Below are 15,992 nucleotides of genomic sequence, written 5' to 3'. Positions count from 1 at the left end.
CAACTGCGTACACATACACAGGATCGACGTAATAACGAGGAACATCAACTTCATCACTCTATTGCCACACAGACGGGCCGCGGCAGCAGTGTCTCTGGCATCATGTTTCTTTGTGTGCACAATATCAGCTGAAGGCAGAAACACAGCCTAAAAACAGTCGTGGCTCACCTGCATTTTTGCCACCACTCCCCGTTACCTCCCCAAACAGTCCGATCGTGGCACAGATGCAGCCTGCAGATAATCCCTCAGTTGCGTGAACATCGGCATTGCATACACACATGAAATAGGCCCACTCTGTACTTCTGCAGGGGTATGGGTCATTAGGTCGACAGTCATTAGGTCGACATGAGGTGTTTTTTTTTTAAACTTTTTTTGGTGTCAATTTCTTCGTAAAGTGACGGGAAACTCCAATTAGTGCACCGCTTTGCTCGCCATGCTTTGGGCAAGGTGCCTCGCTCGGCACAGATTACTATTCCCAATCGTAGTTCACGTGGATCGTAAAATATGAAAAAGTAAAAAAATATGAAAAAAAAGTGAAAAACTCATGTCAACCTTTTTCCATGTTGACCTAATGCATGTCGACCAATAGTGGTCGACCTAATGCATGTCAACCTAAGTGTTGTCAACCTATTGACCGTATCCCCTTCTGCAGCGTAGGCCATGTCAACATGTCAGCCACATTATTTCTGCAGACTTAAAGGGGGAGATTCAAATGTTTGAAAAGTCAGTTGGGAGTGTTTTTTCCTATCTAATAGACAGACACCCAACTGACTTTTCAAACATTTGAATTCCACCCATAGTATCCATACTAAGGGCCAGATTCACTAAAAGTTAATTACCGCAGGCTATTAACAGGCCACGACCAACCCACAGGCTGCATTTAATGTGGATTAAATCTGTTAAATTCCCTGCTCATGGTCACCACAAAGGTGTTAAACCCTAGCGCAGGGTACTTATTCCAGGTTCTATGGGTTAATGGGGGAGATTCAAACGTTTGAAAAGTCGGTTGGGTGTCTGTCTATTAGATAGGAAAAAACAGACTCCCAACTGACATTTCAAACAATTGAATCTCCCCCAATGGGGGGAGATTCAATTCTTTTCACCCCTTTTCACACCCGTTCTGTTTCTGCCCTCAAGGGCGTGGTATCATTATTTCAGCTCGCTACCCACGAAGTAGAGAGGCACCCAACCCTTTACACAGCTAAACCTAATCACTATGGACGCAATAATCGCAATAACGGAGATCATTTTAGAAATGAAATTGGGCGTGATATGTCATTTGAATCTCACCCAATGAATGTTAGTGGGTAATTTACTGCACTAGGAAAAAGGGGCTGTAATTGAATAGCCCCACGCATTAAAGCCCAAGACTACCAACCTTTTCCCAGACGGTAAATTACCGTATCTAATTGAATCTGGCCCTAGGTTTGCAACTTAAAACGGATGGGTGGAAAGAGCATGACACATTCAGTTATGACTGTACACTATAGTTAAGGTGCATCAGACAGTGAATTAACATTTTCTGGTTTAATGCCCTATTTTTTGTACATTCTTCATCTCAGTTAAATGTAGCATTTCATTCATATTAATTATGTTAGATGGTCTGTTATATTTCAGGTCAAGGATGTTTTACATAGTGTTTGTAAACAGAACAGAGTCACCATGATGCCCCTCTTCCTGAGATAAAGCATGAAATATCATTGCTTGCCATGTACAAATGCATATCATCAGCAACAGAGATGTCTCTCCATGTGGTCTTCTACTACACCAAAGCTCCACAGTCTCCTCAGTGCAAGAGAATTTTAAGTCAATAGCATCCAAGAGGCTATATACAGTACAGTGTCCAAGGAAAAACACAAGTAGACAAAACAAGTAGCCCCTAATGTGGTAGAGAAATGGTGTAAATGATAGCGTCAATTAATGTCAACCACTGGGTGTAAGACAAAAAAATCTGAAATGGTAAAATAATTGTCAAACTGTTTATTGTTATGTTTGGGTGTGCATTACGACATCATTATTAAATAACAAGGTATATGATATATGGGCTTGTAAATGCTATGGTGATACAGATGTCACCCAGCTACTGAACCAATAATACATCCAATTGTACAACAAAATACTCCATGAAGTACCAACATGGTATTTATGTCTGAAGTATATATAACTAACTTTACTATTTACTCACAAGATTCTGTGAATATTGCTGGTTGGAACAGTGCATGCTATTTTGTGCCTCATATATGAGAACATGGAACTAATAAAGCTGAATGAGTTTCCTCCTAGGGTCATGCATCGTCTTCCATTTCTGTCTGCTCCTGTGCTTGTGTTTCAGGGTCTGCCGGCAGAATACTTGTCACTGTCTGAATGAGTTGCTCAATTTGCTCCTCTGTCAGCCTCTCTTCACTCTCTTCCACCATCTTTGGAAAAAAAAAAAAAAAGTCAAGGCAATCGGTAAGAGAACACATAAGTGGCATTACTTTTTGCAGGAGTGGATACAATTACAGATGTGTCCCTCCTCATCTATCCTCTATACGTTATGAGTTCTGTTACACAGGGCACATGAAACGCCAACTCCGATGCAACTCGGCCAGCAACAGGTATCTTTTTTCCCCCTGAAAATGCATCTTATTTGCATTGCTATGTAAAGGATGGAGAGAAAGTGTATGGGAGCAGTGGCAGTGCAAGCCTCCTTCTGTCACTGGTATATGCCTGCCTACCAAGTAATGATCTGGTATTGTTGGGCACTCATCCTCGATAGCCAAGTAGCATGTGGTAAGTGAATTGTTTTCTTAATTCCGAGTAATGATTCCCCAGCTACGTATTATGTGGATTGTCTGTTCGTGGTACGGTTCCTTTAACAATTTACACAGGCAAATGTTATTTTACTTAACTTTAGCCTGCAGTAGGAACAAACTAAACTGCCTTAGTGAAATTATTTATTACTGTTCTAGATTTCTTTTACTCTGAAATTGCAGTTGTTGTATTTAATCTTGAAGTGTGGGAAATAGAGACTGTAAAAGAAAGTAGAGTGCTCATAAAATTGTTAAGCCATAAAATGCACTGTAAATAATTGTGGCTGGCCTGAGCTCCGTGAAAATCTACATTGTCAGAAAGATTAGATTACATTAAAAGGAATTCAAACTACCTATAAAGGCAGACACCTAGGCCTACAAAATACTATATCCATTAAGAATAAGTACTAAAATAACACTCCATATATGCAATAAAAAATAATTTCACTTATCAGCTATTCTTCTATGTGCTTGTTGGGGATTTTTCATTTCTGAAATACCATTTATTGGGAGAGAAGACATGCAGTCCATTTTTAAATCCATGTAATGAAATGTACAGTACATAAAGCTTAGTAAACAGGGGTGCACTACGAATTGCTGGTTGTCGGGATCCAGACAGCCGGAATGCTGGCAGCGGAATTGAAGCAGTGGGCTCGCTGCACCCGCCACGCTGCGGGCACGGTGGTGCGTTACGCTATTTATTCTCCCTCCAGGGGTGGCATGGACACCCCAAGAGAGAGAATAGCTGTCGGTATACCGGCGGTCGGGATCCCGGCGCCGGTCTGATGAGCGTCGGGATCTCGACAGCCGGTATAACAAGTGCCACCCGGTAAACAATTCTGTAGTCTAACTACCTTTACAATGTAAACCCCTTTATGTGCTGAAAACACAAGTAATTCCTGTCCCCAGTGAAAAAAAATGTACCACGATTTAAGTTACAAAAAGGTTTTAAAATGTAATGTAAAAAATATTTTCTTTTCAAGTTATTTGTGTAAATAAGGAGATTTATGGTAAGAACTTACCTTTGTTAAATATCTTTCTGCGAGGTAGACTGGGTTCCACAGGGATAACTTTGGGGTGTAGACTTGGATCTTGATCCGAGGCACCAACAGGCTAAAAGCTTTGACTATTATCAAGATGCAAAGCGCCGCCTCCTCTATAACCCTGCCTCCGTGCACAGGAGCTCAGTTTTGTTAACCAGTCCAATGCAGTAGCAGGTAAAAGACGACAACCATTAGTAGCCCCATACACCACATTCTCACGACAGGCGAAGGTATCAGCGGCTAATGCCATACAAACCCAAAGAAGCTAAGTGCGTCAGGGTGGGCGCCCTGTGGAACCTAGTGTACCTCGCAGAAAGAGATTTAACAAAGGTAAGTTTTTACCATAAATCTCCTTTTCTGCAGCAGGGTACACTGGTATTCCACAGGGAATAACATCGGGGATGTCCTAAAGCAATTCCTCATGGGAGGGGACGCACTGTTGCGGGCACAAGAACCCGGCGTCCAAAGGAGGCATCCTGGGAGGCAGAAGTATCAAAGGCATAGAACCTTATGAACGTGTTCACTGACGACCACGTAGCCGCCTTGCACAATTGTTCAAGGGTCGCACCACGGCGGGCCGCCCAAGAAGGTCCAACCGACCGAGTAGAATGGGCTTTGATGGTAGCAGGAGCTGGAAGGCTAGCCTGTACATAAGCATGCGCAATCACCATTCTAATCCATCTGGTCAAGTCTGCTTGTTAGCAGGCCAGCCACGTTTGTGAAAACCAAAAAGGACAAAGAGGGAATCAGATCTCCTAAGAGAAGCTGTCCTCTTCACATAAATACGGAGAGCCCGTACCACATCCAAAAACCGCTCTTTGGAGGAGAAACCTGGAGAGGTAAAGGACGGAACCACAATCTCTTGATTAAAGTGGAAAGATGATACCACGTTAGACAGATAACCAGGGCGAGTTCTAAGAACCGCACGGTCACTGTGAAATATCAGAAAGGGTGACCGACAGGACAAGGCACCCAAGTCTGAAACCCGTCTAGCAGATGCAATAACCAGCAAGAACAAGACCTTAAGAGTAAGCCACTTAATGTCCACAGACTCAAGAGGTTCAAACGGAGACTCTTGTAAGGCATCCACAACAACCAACAAATTCCAAGGAGCCACAGGCGGGACATAGGGACGTTGAATCCGCAAAACACCCTGAGTGAATGTATGAACATCAGGCAGAGTCGCAATTTTTCTCTGAAACCATATCGACAAGGCAGAAAATAGGATTTTGGTACTTACCAGGTAAATCCTTTTCTTTGAATCCATAGGGGGCACTGGAGTACTCTTGGGATATGGACGGCTTCCACAGGAAGAAGGCACTGAATAAATTAATTTTGAAACTACACCTCCCCTCCATATCCCTGAGTACCTCAGTGTTTTTTACTGAGCCGAACAGGAGCGATAGAGAGGTTGACAATGGAGAATTACATATAACATAACGGACAACAATAAAGTTGACACAACATTACTGACAACTAAACAGTTGACACCATAACCGATTAGAACTTGTTAATCTGAACCAGTCGGTGAAAATGTGTTACCATAAGATCTACTGAACCTACCCCAAACCAGGTAAACTGCACTGGGTGGGCGTCCAGTGCCCCCTATGGATTCAAAGAAAAGGATTTACCTGGTAAGTACCAAAATCCTCTTTTCTTTTTCATCCACCAGGGGTCACTGGAGTATTCTTGGGACGTACCAAAGTTTCCCCCGTGGGCGGGAGAGCTGTTTGGCACCTGTAACACTAGGCGGCCAAAGCTAGATGCTGATGCCGCAAACGTATCAAACTTGTAGAAGCGCACAAACGTGTGCACCGAAGACCATGTAGCCGCTCGGCAAAGCTGCGTCGTAGAAGCTTCACGACTCGCTGCCCATGACGTTCCCACAGCACGTGTGGAATGAGCTGTTACTGATGTAGGCGGCTGTAACCTAGCATGAAGGTAAGCCTGACGTATGGTCAGTTTAATCCAACTGGATAAGGTCTGCCTAGAAGCTGGGCAACCCATCTTGGCAGCATCATAGAGAGCAAACAACGTATCCGTCTTACGAACTGTCGACGTTCGGGATACATAAATGCGTAATGCGCGTACCACATCCAACCTACCAGAGTCTCCTGTTAACACAGGAACTACTATTGGTTGATTGATGTGAAAAGATGACACTACCTTTGGTAGAAAAGCGGAATTCGTCTGAAGTTCCGCTCTGTCATCATGAAACACTAAATACGGTGGCTTGCACGACAAAGTACCCAAATCTGAAACACGCCTTGCTGAAGCTAAGGCTAAAAGAAAAATTGTTTTCCCAAGTGAGAAATTTAATATCCACTTGTTGTAAGGGTTCAAAATAAAAAGACTGTAAGAAATCTAAAAACCAGATTCAAGTCCCATGGCGCAGTAGGTGGAGTGAATGGAGGCTGAACTCTGAGGACACCCTGCATAAAGGTGTGAACCGACATCAATAGGGCCAATCTACTATGAAAATAAATTGACAACGCCGATATCTGCACTTTTAGTGTGGATAAACTCAGACCTCCATCTAACCCCATCTGTAGAAATAACAAAAGACGGGATAACTTAAAAGATGATGTCGGAAACTTCCGAGCTTCACACCAACCTACATAGGCACGCCAAATTCTGTAATAATGAGCTGCCGTAACCGGCTTCCTAGCTCGTAACATGGTTGGTATAACCGATTCTGGAATGCCCTCTCTTCTTAAGAGGGCTGTCTCAACAGCCACCCCGTCAAACGCGGCCGCGCTAAATCAGGGTAAAGGAACGGACCCTGCTGTAACAGGTCCGAACGTAGTGGGAGTGGCCAAAGACCGACTGCGAGTAGACGGCAGAGATCCGAGAACCAAGCTCTCCGAGGCAAAAGAAGCGCCACTAGTATAACTGACGGACTCTCCTTTGATCTGTTTTAGCCACAGAGGGAGTAGCGGAAACGGTGGAAACAGATACACGAGACTGTATGGCCACGTGATTGTGAGAGCATCCACCGACACTGCCTTTGGATCTCTCATTCTGGACACGACCTGGGGCGTTTGATGATTGTGGCGAGATGCCATCAGGTCCACCTGCGGGTAACTCCACTTCTGGACCAACATGTGAAACACTTCTGGATTTAATGCCCATTCTCCTGGATGAAAATTCAGACGGCTGAGATAATCCGCCTCCCAGTTGTCCACTCCCGGAATGACTACTGCCGACAATATCATTTGGTGATACTCGGCCCAATAGAGGATTCAAGCTACTTCCCGCATTGCCATACGGCTTTTCGTTCCTCCTTGTTTGTTGATATATGCGACCGCCGTCGCATTTTCTGACTGCACCTGAACAGCCTGAGCCTGCAGCCTGTGCACTGCTTGTCGTAGCGCATTGTAAATTGCCCGGAGTTCCAGGACATTTATAGACAGCAATCTTTCGTGATCCGCCCAGAGACCCTGGAGCTGATAATTTTGAACTACAGCTCCCCAACCTCTGAGACTCGCGTCCGCCGTGAGAATTATCCAATTCCAGGCGCCGAACCGTTTCCCTGCGGTTAGATTCTGTACTTTGAGCCACCAGAGAAGAGACACTCTGGCCCTTGGAGACATCCTCACCCTGCGGTAAATCTGCAGATGCGAGCCCGACCACTGTGCGAGCACATCCAATTGAAAAGGACGTGAGTGAAGTCTTCCGAACTAAAGCGCTTCGAAAGCCGCCACCATTGTGTCTAATAGGCGAATGCACAAATGAATCGAGACTGTGCGTGGCTTGAGCACTAATTGTACCAATGACTATGCATTAGACTTAGTGATCATGTACCCCAACCAGTAAGTACACCACGGAAGTAACGTGTGTATAAACCTGCATTACCGTGCATGTGGTTACCAGCAATAGTGAATCTTCCTGTAGAGTCATGCTGTACAAAAACAATTAATAAATTAAACTCCTAACAACACCCCGCTCCTCCAGTTAAACCAGGATCTGAACCAGTGTCCATGCAATCACAATGTTCACTGTGGCCGGGAAGCCTAACCACTTGGCTACAGAGCCACCTGTAAAAACAATAAGCAAAGCTGCTGCAGGTGAGGCCTGAACTCACCATGTTTGCAGTGCTCAACAGATACTGTTTAATAAGCACTGTGTGCTGACCAATTAGTCTTGCTTACTGCAAAATAGATTTTTAATGTCAGCATATTATATATATATATATATATATATATATATATATATATATATATATATATACAAATATATCTACACATACATACAACAATGTATATTCACACATACTCAGACCTTAATAAATATATATTCCATATATGCATACATACACATATATATTATATACCCATATACATATATCCAGATACATCCTGATACAGAGGTATAATAATTTTTAGAAGTCTGAAACTAAATGTGACCTCACACAGGCTTAAAACCTGAGATGACTGCTGCTTAACCACAGCTTAGTTAATGGGCCCTATCTAGTGGCCGGCGCCGGGAGCGCGCTCTTGGGAGCGGGCTCTGGAGAGCTATCATGACTGTAAAACCTATGGTAGGTTTATATTGATAGTGTAAGCCCAAACTGAGCTAACCAGAATGTATCTTTTTTTTTTTTTTTTTTTTAACAGTTTAAACTAGCATGCATTAGTATGCAATCTAGTTGGATCACCAGTCTCCCCCAGATGGCAAACAATATGCAACACTGCTTAGCTTCCAAAATCAGATGAGTTTGGGCGTATCCAGTGTGGTGTGGCTGTAGATTAAAAAATACCTACAGCACCTTGTACTCCCAGGTGGCTAACCAGGCCCAACACTGCTTAGCTTCCAAAATCAGATGAGATTGGGCGTATCCAGTGTGGTGTGGCCAAGTGAATTAAGCCAAAGCTGCTGCAGGTGAGACCTGAACTCACAATGCTTGCAGTGCTCCACAGATACTGTTTTATAAGCACCATGTGCTGACCAATTTTTATGACATATCTTACTTTACAACAGTGAACAAAGCCAGTATTTGGCTGCCACGGCCATGAATCAGATTTGCAGTCTTTAGGATAATATCATTATAAACAGTTATGATATAAAATAAGATTTTACTCACCGGTAAATCTATTTCTCGTAGTCCGTAGTGGATGCTGGGAACTCCGTAAGGACCATGGGGAATAGCGGCTCCGCAGGAGACTGGGCACAACCAAAGAAAGCTTTAGGACTACCTGGTGTGCACTGGCTCCTCCCTCTATGACCCTCCTCCAGACCTCAGTTAGGATACTGTGCCCGGAAGAGCTGACACAATAAGGAAAGGATTTTGAATCCCGGGTAAGACTCATACCAGCCACACCAATCACACCGTATAACTCGTGATACTATACCCAGTTAACAGTATGAAATATAACTGAGCCTCTCAACAGATGGCTCAACAATAACCCTTTAGTTAAACAATAACTATATACAAGTATTGCAGACAATCCGCACTTGGGACGGGCGCCCAGCATCCACTACGGACTACGAGAAATAGATTTACCGGTGAGTAAAATCTTATTTTCTCTGACGTCCTAGTGGATGCTGGGAACTCCGTAAGGACCATGGGGATTATACCAAAGCTCCCAAACGGGCGGGAGAGTGCGGATGACTCTGCAGCACCGAATGAGCGAACTCTAGGTCCTCCTCAGCCAGGGTATCATACTTGTAGAATTTAGCAAATGTGTTTGACCCCGACCAAGTAGCTGCTCGGCAAAGTTGTAAAGCCGAGACCCCTCGGGCAGCCGCCCAAGAAGAGCCCACCTTCCTCGTGGAATGGGCTTTTACAGATTTAGGATGCGGCAGTCCAGCCGCAGAATGTGCAAGTTGAATCGTGCTACAGATCCAGCGAGCAATAGTCTGCTTTGAAGCAGGCGCACCCAACTTGTCGGGTGCATACAGGATAAATAGCGAGTCAGTCTTTCTGACTCCAGCTGTCCTGGAAACATAGATTTTTAGGGCCCGGACTACGTCCAGCAACTTGGAGTCCTCCAAGTCACGAGTAGCCGCAGGCACCACAATAGGCTGGTTCAAATGAAACGCTGAAACAACCTTTGGGAGAAATTGGGGACGAGTCCTCAATTCTGCCCTATCCATATGGAAAATCAGATAAGGGCTTTTACAAGACAAAGCCGCCAATTCTGATACACGCCTGGCCGAAGCCAAGGCCAACAGCATGACCACTTTCCACGCGAGATATTTTAGATCCACGGTTTTAAGTGGTTCAAACCAATGCGACTTTAGGAAATCCAACACCACGTTGAGATCCCAAGGTGCCACTGGGGGCACAAAAGGGGGCTGAATATGCAGCACTCCCTTAACAAATGTCTGAACTTCAGGTAGTGAAGCCAGTTCTTTTTGGAAGAAAATCGATAGAGCCGAAATCTGGACCTTAATGGCACACAATTTTAGGCCCATAGTCACCCCTGACTGTAGGAAGTGCAGAAATCGCCCTAGCTGAAATTCCTCCGTTGGGGCCTTCCTGGCCTCACACCACGCAACATATTTCCGCCATATGCGGTGATAATGGTTTGCGGTCACTTCTTTCCTAGCTTTAATTAGCGTAGGGATAACTTCCTCCGGAATGCCCTTTTCCTTCAGGATCCGGCGTTCAACCGCCATGCCGTCAAACGCAGCCGCGGTAAGTCTTGGAACAGACAGGGCCCCTGCTGCAGCAGGTCCTGTCTGAGCGGCAGAGGCCATGGGTCCTCTGAGATCATTTCTTGAAGTTCTGGGTACCAAGCTCTTCTTGGCCAATCTGGAACAATGAGTATAGTTCTTACTCCTCTCCTTCTTATTATTCTCAGTACCTTGGGTATGAGAGGCAGAGGAGGGAACACATAAACTGACTGGTACACCCACGGTGTTACCAGAGCGTCCACAGCTATCGCCATAGGGTCCCTTGACCTGGCGCAATATCTTTTTAGCTTTTTGTTGAGGCGGGACGCCATCATGTCCACCTGTGGCCTTTCCCATCGGTGTACAACCATTTGGAAGACTTCTGGATGAAGTCCCCACTCTCCCAGGTGGAGGTCGTGTCTGCTGAGAAAGTCTGCTTCCCAGTTGTCCACTCCGGGAATGAACACTGCTGACAGTGCTAACACATAATTTTCCGCCCATCGGAGAATCCTTGTGGCTTCTGCCATCGCCATCCTGCTTCTTGTGCCGCCCTGACGGTTTACATGGGCGACCGCCGTGATGTTGTCTGACTGGATCAGCACCGGCTGGTGTTGAAGCAGGGGTCTTGCCTGACTTAGGGCATTGTAAATGGCCCTTAGTTCCAGAATATTTATGTGTAGGGAAGTCTCCTGACTTGTCCATAGTCCTTGGAAGTTTCTTCCCTGTGTGACTGCCCCCCAACCTCGAAGGCTGGCATCCGTGGTCACCAGGACCCAGTCCTGTATGCCGAATCTGTGGCCCTCTAGAAGATGAGCACTCTGCAGCCACCACAACAGCGACACCCTGGTCCTTGGAGACAGGGTTATCAGCAGATGCATCTGAAGATGCGATCCGGACCACTTGTCCAACAGATCCCACTGAAAGATCCTTGCATGGAACCTTCCGAATGGAATTGCTTCGTAAGAAGCCACCATCTTTCCCAGGACTCGCGTGTAGTGGTGCACCGACACCTGTTTTGGTTTTAGGAGGTCTCTGACCAGAGATGACAACTCCTTGCCTTCTCCTCCGGGAGAAATACTTTTTTCTGTTCTGTGTCCAGAACCATCCCCAGGAGCAGTAGACGCGTTGTAGGAACCAGCTGCGACTTTGGAATATTCAGGATCCAGCCGTGCTGTTGTAGCACTTCCCGAGCTAGTGCTACACCGATCAACAACTGTTCCCTGGACCTCGCCTTTATAAGGAGATCGTCCAAGTACGGAATAATTAAAACTCCCTTTCTCCGAAGGAGTATCATCATTTCGGCCATTACCTTGGTAAATACCCTCGGTGCCGTGGACAGACCAAACGGCAACGTCTGGAATTGGTAATGACAGTCCTGTACCACAAATCTGAGGTACTCCTGGTGAGGAGGGTAAATGGGGACTTGCAGGTAAGCATCCTTGATGTCCAGTGATACCATGGAATCCCCCTCGTCCAGGCTTGCAATCACCGCCCTGAGCGATTCCATCTTGAACTTGAACCTTCTTATATAAGTGTTCAAGGATTTTAAATTTAAAATGGGTCTCACCGAACCGTCCGGTTTCGGTACCACAAACATTGTGGAATAGTAACCCCGTCCTTGTTGAAGGAGGGGTACCTTGATTATCACCTGCTGAGAATACAGCTTGTGAATCGCCTCCAGCACTGCCTCCCTGTCCGGGGGAGCTGTCGGCAAGGCAGATTTGAGGAAACGGCGAGGGGGAGACGTCTCGAATTCCAGCTTGTACCCCTGAGATACCACTTGTAGAATCCAGGGATCCACCCGTGAGCGAGCCCACTGGTCGCTGAAGTTCTTGAGACGGGCCCCCACCGTACCTGGCTCCGCCTGTGGAGCCCCAGCGTCATGCGGTGGACTTAGAGGAAGCGGGGGAGGACTTTTGTTCCTGGGAACTGGCTGTATGTTGCAGCTTTTTCCCTCTACCTCTGCCTCTGGGCAGAAAGGACGCGCTTCTAACCCGCTTGCCTTTCTGGGGCCGAAAGGACTGTACCTGATAATACGGTGCTTTCTTTGGCTGTGAGGGAACATGGGGTAAAAATGCTGACTTCCCAGCTGTCGCTGTGGAAACAAGGTCCGAGAGACCATCCCCAAACAACTCCTCACCCTTGTAAGGCAATACTTCCATGTGCCTTTTAGAATCTGCATCTCCTGTCCACTGCCGAGTCCACAATCCTCTCCTGGCAGAAATGGACATTGCGTTTATTTTAGATGCCAGCCGGCAAATATCCCTCTGTGCATCTCTCATGTACAAGACAGCGTCTTTAATATGCTCTACGGTTAGCAATATAGTGTCCCTGTCTAGGGTATCAATGTTTTCCGACAGGGAATCTGACCACGCAGCTGCAGCACTGCACATCCATGCTGAAGCAATAGCCGGTCTTAGTATAATACCTGAGTGTGTATATACAGACTTCAGGATAGCCTCCTGCTTTCTATCTGCAGGCTCCTTTAGGGCGGCCGTGTCCGGAGACGGTAGTGCCACCTTTTTTTTGACAGATGTGTGAGCGCTTTATCCACCCTAAGGGATGTCTCCCAACGTGACCTGTCCTCTGGCGGGAAAGGGTACGCCATTAGTAATTTTTTTTTAGAAATTACCAGTTTCTTATCGGGGGAAGCCCACGCTTCTTCACACACTTCATTTAATTCATCAGATGGGGGAAAAACCACTGGTAGTTTTTTCTCCCCAAACATAATACCCTTTTTTGTGGTACCTGGGGTAATATCAGAAATATGCAACACATTTTTCATTGCCGTAATCATGTAACGGGTGGCTCTATTGGAATGTACACTAGTCTCATCATCGTCGACACTGGAGTCAGTATCCGTGTCGACATCTGTGTCTGCCATCTGAGGTAGCGGGCGTTTTAGAGCCCCTGATGGCTTTAGAGACGTCTGGGCAGGCACAGGCTGAGAAGCCAGCTGTCCCACATCTGCTATGTCGTCAAACCTTTTATGTAAGGAGTCGACACTGTCGCGTAATTCCTTCCACATAACCATCCACTCAGGTGTCGACCCCGCAGGGGGTGACATCACATTTATCGGCACCTGCTCCGCCTCCACATAAGCCTCATCAAACATGTCGACACAGCCGTACCGACACACCGCACACACACAGGGAATGCTCTGACTGAGGACAGGACCCCACAAAGCCCTTTGGGGAGACAGAGAGAGAGTATGCCAGCACACACCAACAGCGCTATATAACACAGGGAGTGATTTTTCCCAATAGCTGCTTGTATACACAATATTGCGCCTAAATTTAGTGCCCCCCCTCTCTTTTTTACCCTATGTAGTCTGGAAACTGCAGGGGAGAGCCTGGGAGCGATCCTTCCAGCGGAGCTGTGAGGGAAAATGGCGCCAGTGTGCTGAGGGAGATAGCCCCGCCCCTTTTTCGGCGGACTTCTCCCGCTTTTTTCTATGTATATCTGGCAGGGGTATTTTACACATATATAGTCTCTATGACTATATTATGTGTTATTTGCCAGCCAAGGTACTCAATATTGCAGCCCAGGGCTCCCCCCCCCAGCGCCCATCAGTGACCGGAGTGTGAGGTGTGCATGGGAAGCAATGGCGCACAGCTGCAGTGCTGTGCGCTACCTTGATGAAGACCGAAGTCTTCTGCCGCCGATTTCCAGGACCCTCTTCTTGCTTCTGGCTCTGTAAGGGGGACGGCGGCGCGGCTCCGGGACCGGACGACCGAGGCTGAGCCTGTGTTCGATCCCTCTGGAGCTAATGGTGTCCAGTAGCCTAGAAGCCCAAGCTAGCTGCAAGCAGGTAGGTTCGCTTCTCTCCCCTTAGTCCCTCGTAGCAGTGTGTCTGTTGCCAGCAGATCTCACTGAAAATAAAAAACCTAAAATAAACTTTCTTTTTCTAAGAGCTCAGGAGAGCCCCTAGTGTGCATCCAGCTCAGCCGGGCACAAAATTCTAACTGAGGTCTGGAGGAGGGTCATAGAGGGAGGAGCCAGTGCACACCAGGTAGTCCTAAAGCTTTCTTTAGTTGTGCCCAGTCTCCTGCGGAGCCGCTATTCCCCATGGTCCTTACAGAGTTCCCAGCATCCACTAGGACGTCAGAGAAATAATAGTAAGAGAAGTGAGTGTATATCCATGTTTTAGACATGGCAGGGAAACTGCTTATTAGTAATTGCTGGTGTCTTACTCATGCAGACAGACAATACAAAAAATACAAAGACAGACAACTTGCGCGACTCAGTAAATAGCACTAAGGTGTCTCTATAAATATATATCTGGCCAAGTGCAATGCACGCCAGCAATATGCCTGATCCCAAATTCCCCTTAACACCCCTGCGCCTTCAATGGAGGAGAGATGTAACACAGGAAATTCTGGAAATACAACAGGAAAAACAACAAGAAGCATGGTTAATATGTCCCCATGCTCACAGTATAACACAAAGTGCCGACTTATAATTATGTAGGCAGATTTAATAAACATCTTATGTTGCACTCAAACCTGCACATATAACTTGTATCCTGTTTTAACAAAGACTTCATAGCCTATTGTAATACATATGCAGCGCTGCTGTATTCCCTTTATCAATAAGAGTTGAATCATGAGCTTTTATCCAGTGACCCTGACATTTCTGTGTTCAGGGAACATCACTGTGGCAGCAAAGTTACTCACTAGGCTATGGAGCCTGCCTTTTGACTCATTTGTGTGCCCCCCCCCCGTGCTCTGTGTACCGTTCTCTATACACGGGGCCGGCTATGGTGGAGAGGGAGCCCGAAGCGGCATCGATGGCCGGGCAGCGCGCTGCATAGAGCCGTGCACACACACACAGTATCCCACACAGTGGGGCGGTAGCGTGAGCTGACCGCCCCGTTCAACATACCTGGGTGGTGAGGCTATGACGGGCCTTCTCTGTAAGTTCCGTCCAGCCTTTACTGCAGGTTTTAGTCCTGCACGTGGTAGTGAGGGAGCTCTTTTTAGAGAGGTCCGACACCCACAGCTGCTAAAGCAGCCTTCACTATCCCGGACCCACGCCTATTGGAAGGGGGGAAGGGATGTGGTAAATCGTTGAAAAAAGAAAAAACTTAGAAAAAATTCCAATGAAATGTGGACAAACTCCACAAGCCTTCTAACTGTGTCGAGCACAGAAAAAACACTGAGGTACTCAGGGATATGGAGGGGAGGTGTAGTTTCAAAATTAATTTATTCAGTGCCTTCTTCCTGTGGAAGCCGTCCATATCCCAAGAGTACTCCAGTGACCCCTAGTGGATTCAAAGAAATATGAACCTTGGGGGAAGCAGACAAAGGCCTAAAAGTCCAGGCCCTGTTGCAGGAAAGCGAAAAGCTTGGCAGTACAGAACTTGCATGCATCATAATTGTTAGTCGTACACCAGGCGAAGTAAGAATTCCAGAACCGATGATAAATCCGAGCAGAAGCCGGTTTACGGGCCTTCAACATAGTTTGAATGACTGCCTCAGAAAACCCTTTGGCCCTCAGTACGGAAGCTTCAAGAGCCACGCCATCAAAGCCATCCGGG

The 15,992-nt window shown here is 46.5% G+C and overlaps 1 protein-coding gene across 2 annotated transcripts in view; it reads right to left on the bottom strand.

Annotated features, from left to right (window-relative positions):
- Positions 1–1,965: 1,965 nt before the first annotated feature.
- CRCP (CGRP receptor component) overlaps positions 1,966–15,992 on the bottom strand; it is a 179,936-nt gene continuing 165,909 nt past the window's right edge. For both annotated transcript variants that reach the window (XM_063953843.1, XM_063953844.1), the window contains exon 6: positions 1,966–2,417. In XM_063953843.1, coding sequence (XP_063809913.1) covers positions 2,286–2,417 — 132 coding nt within the window. In that variant the 3' untranslated portion in view covers positions 1,966–2,285. The remainder of the gene's footprint in view (positions 2,418–15,992) is intronic.

The sequence above is a fragment of the Pseudophryne corroboree genome, chromosome 2 (genome assembly GCF_028390025.1).
Source record: "Pseudophryne corroboree isolate aPseCor3 chromosome 2, aPseCor3.hap2, whole genome shotgun sequence".
Lineage (NCBI taxonomy): Eukaryota > Metazoa > Chordata > Amphibia > Anura > Myobatrachidae > Pseudophryne > Pseudophryne corroboree.
This window is presented reverse-complemented; position numbering and strand designations above follow the sequence as displayed.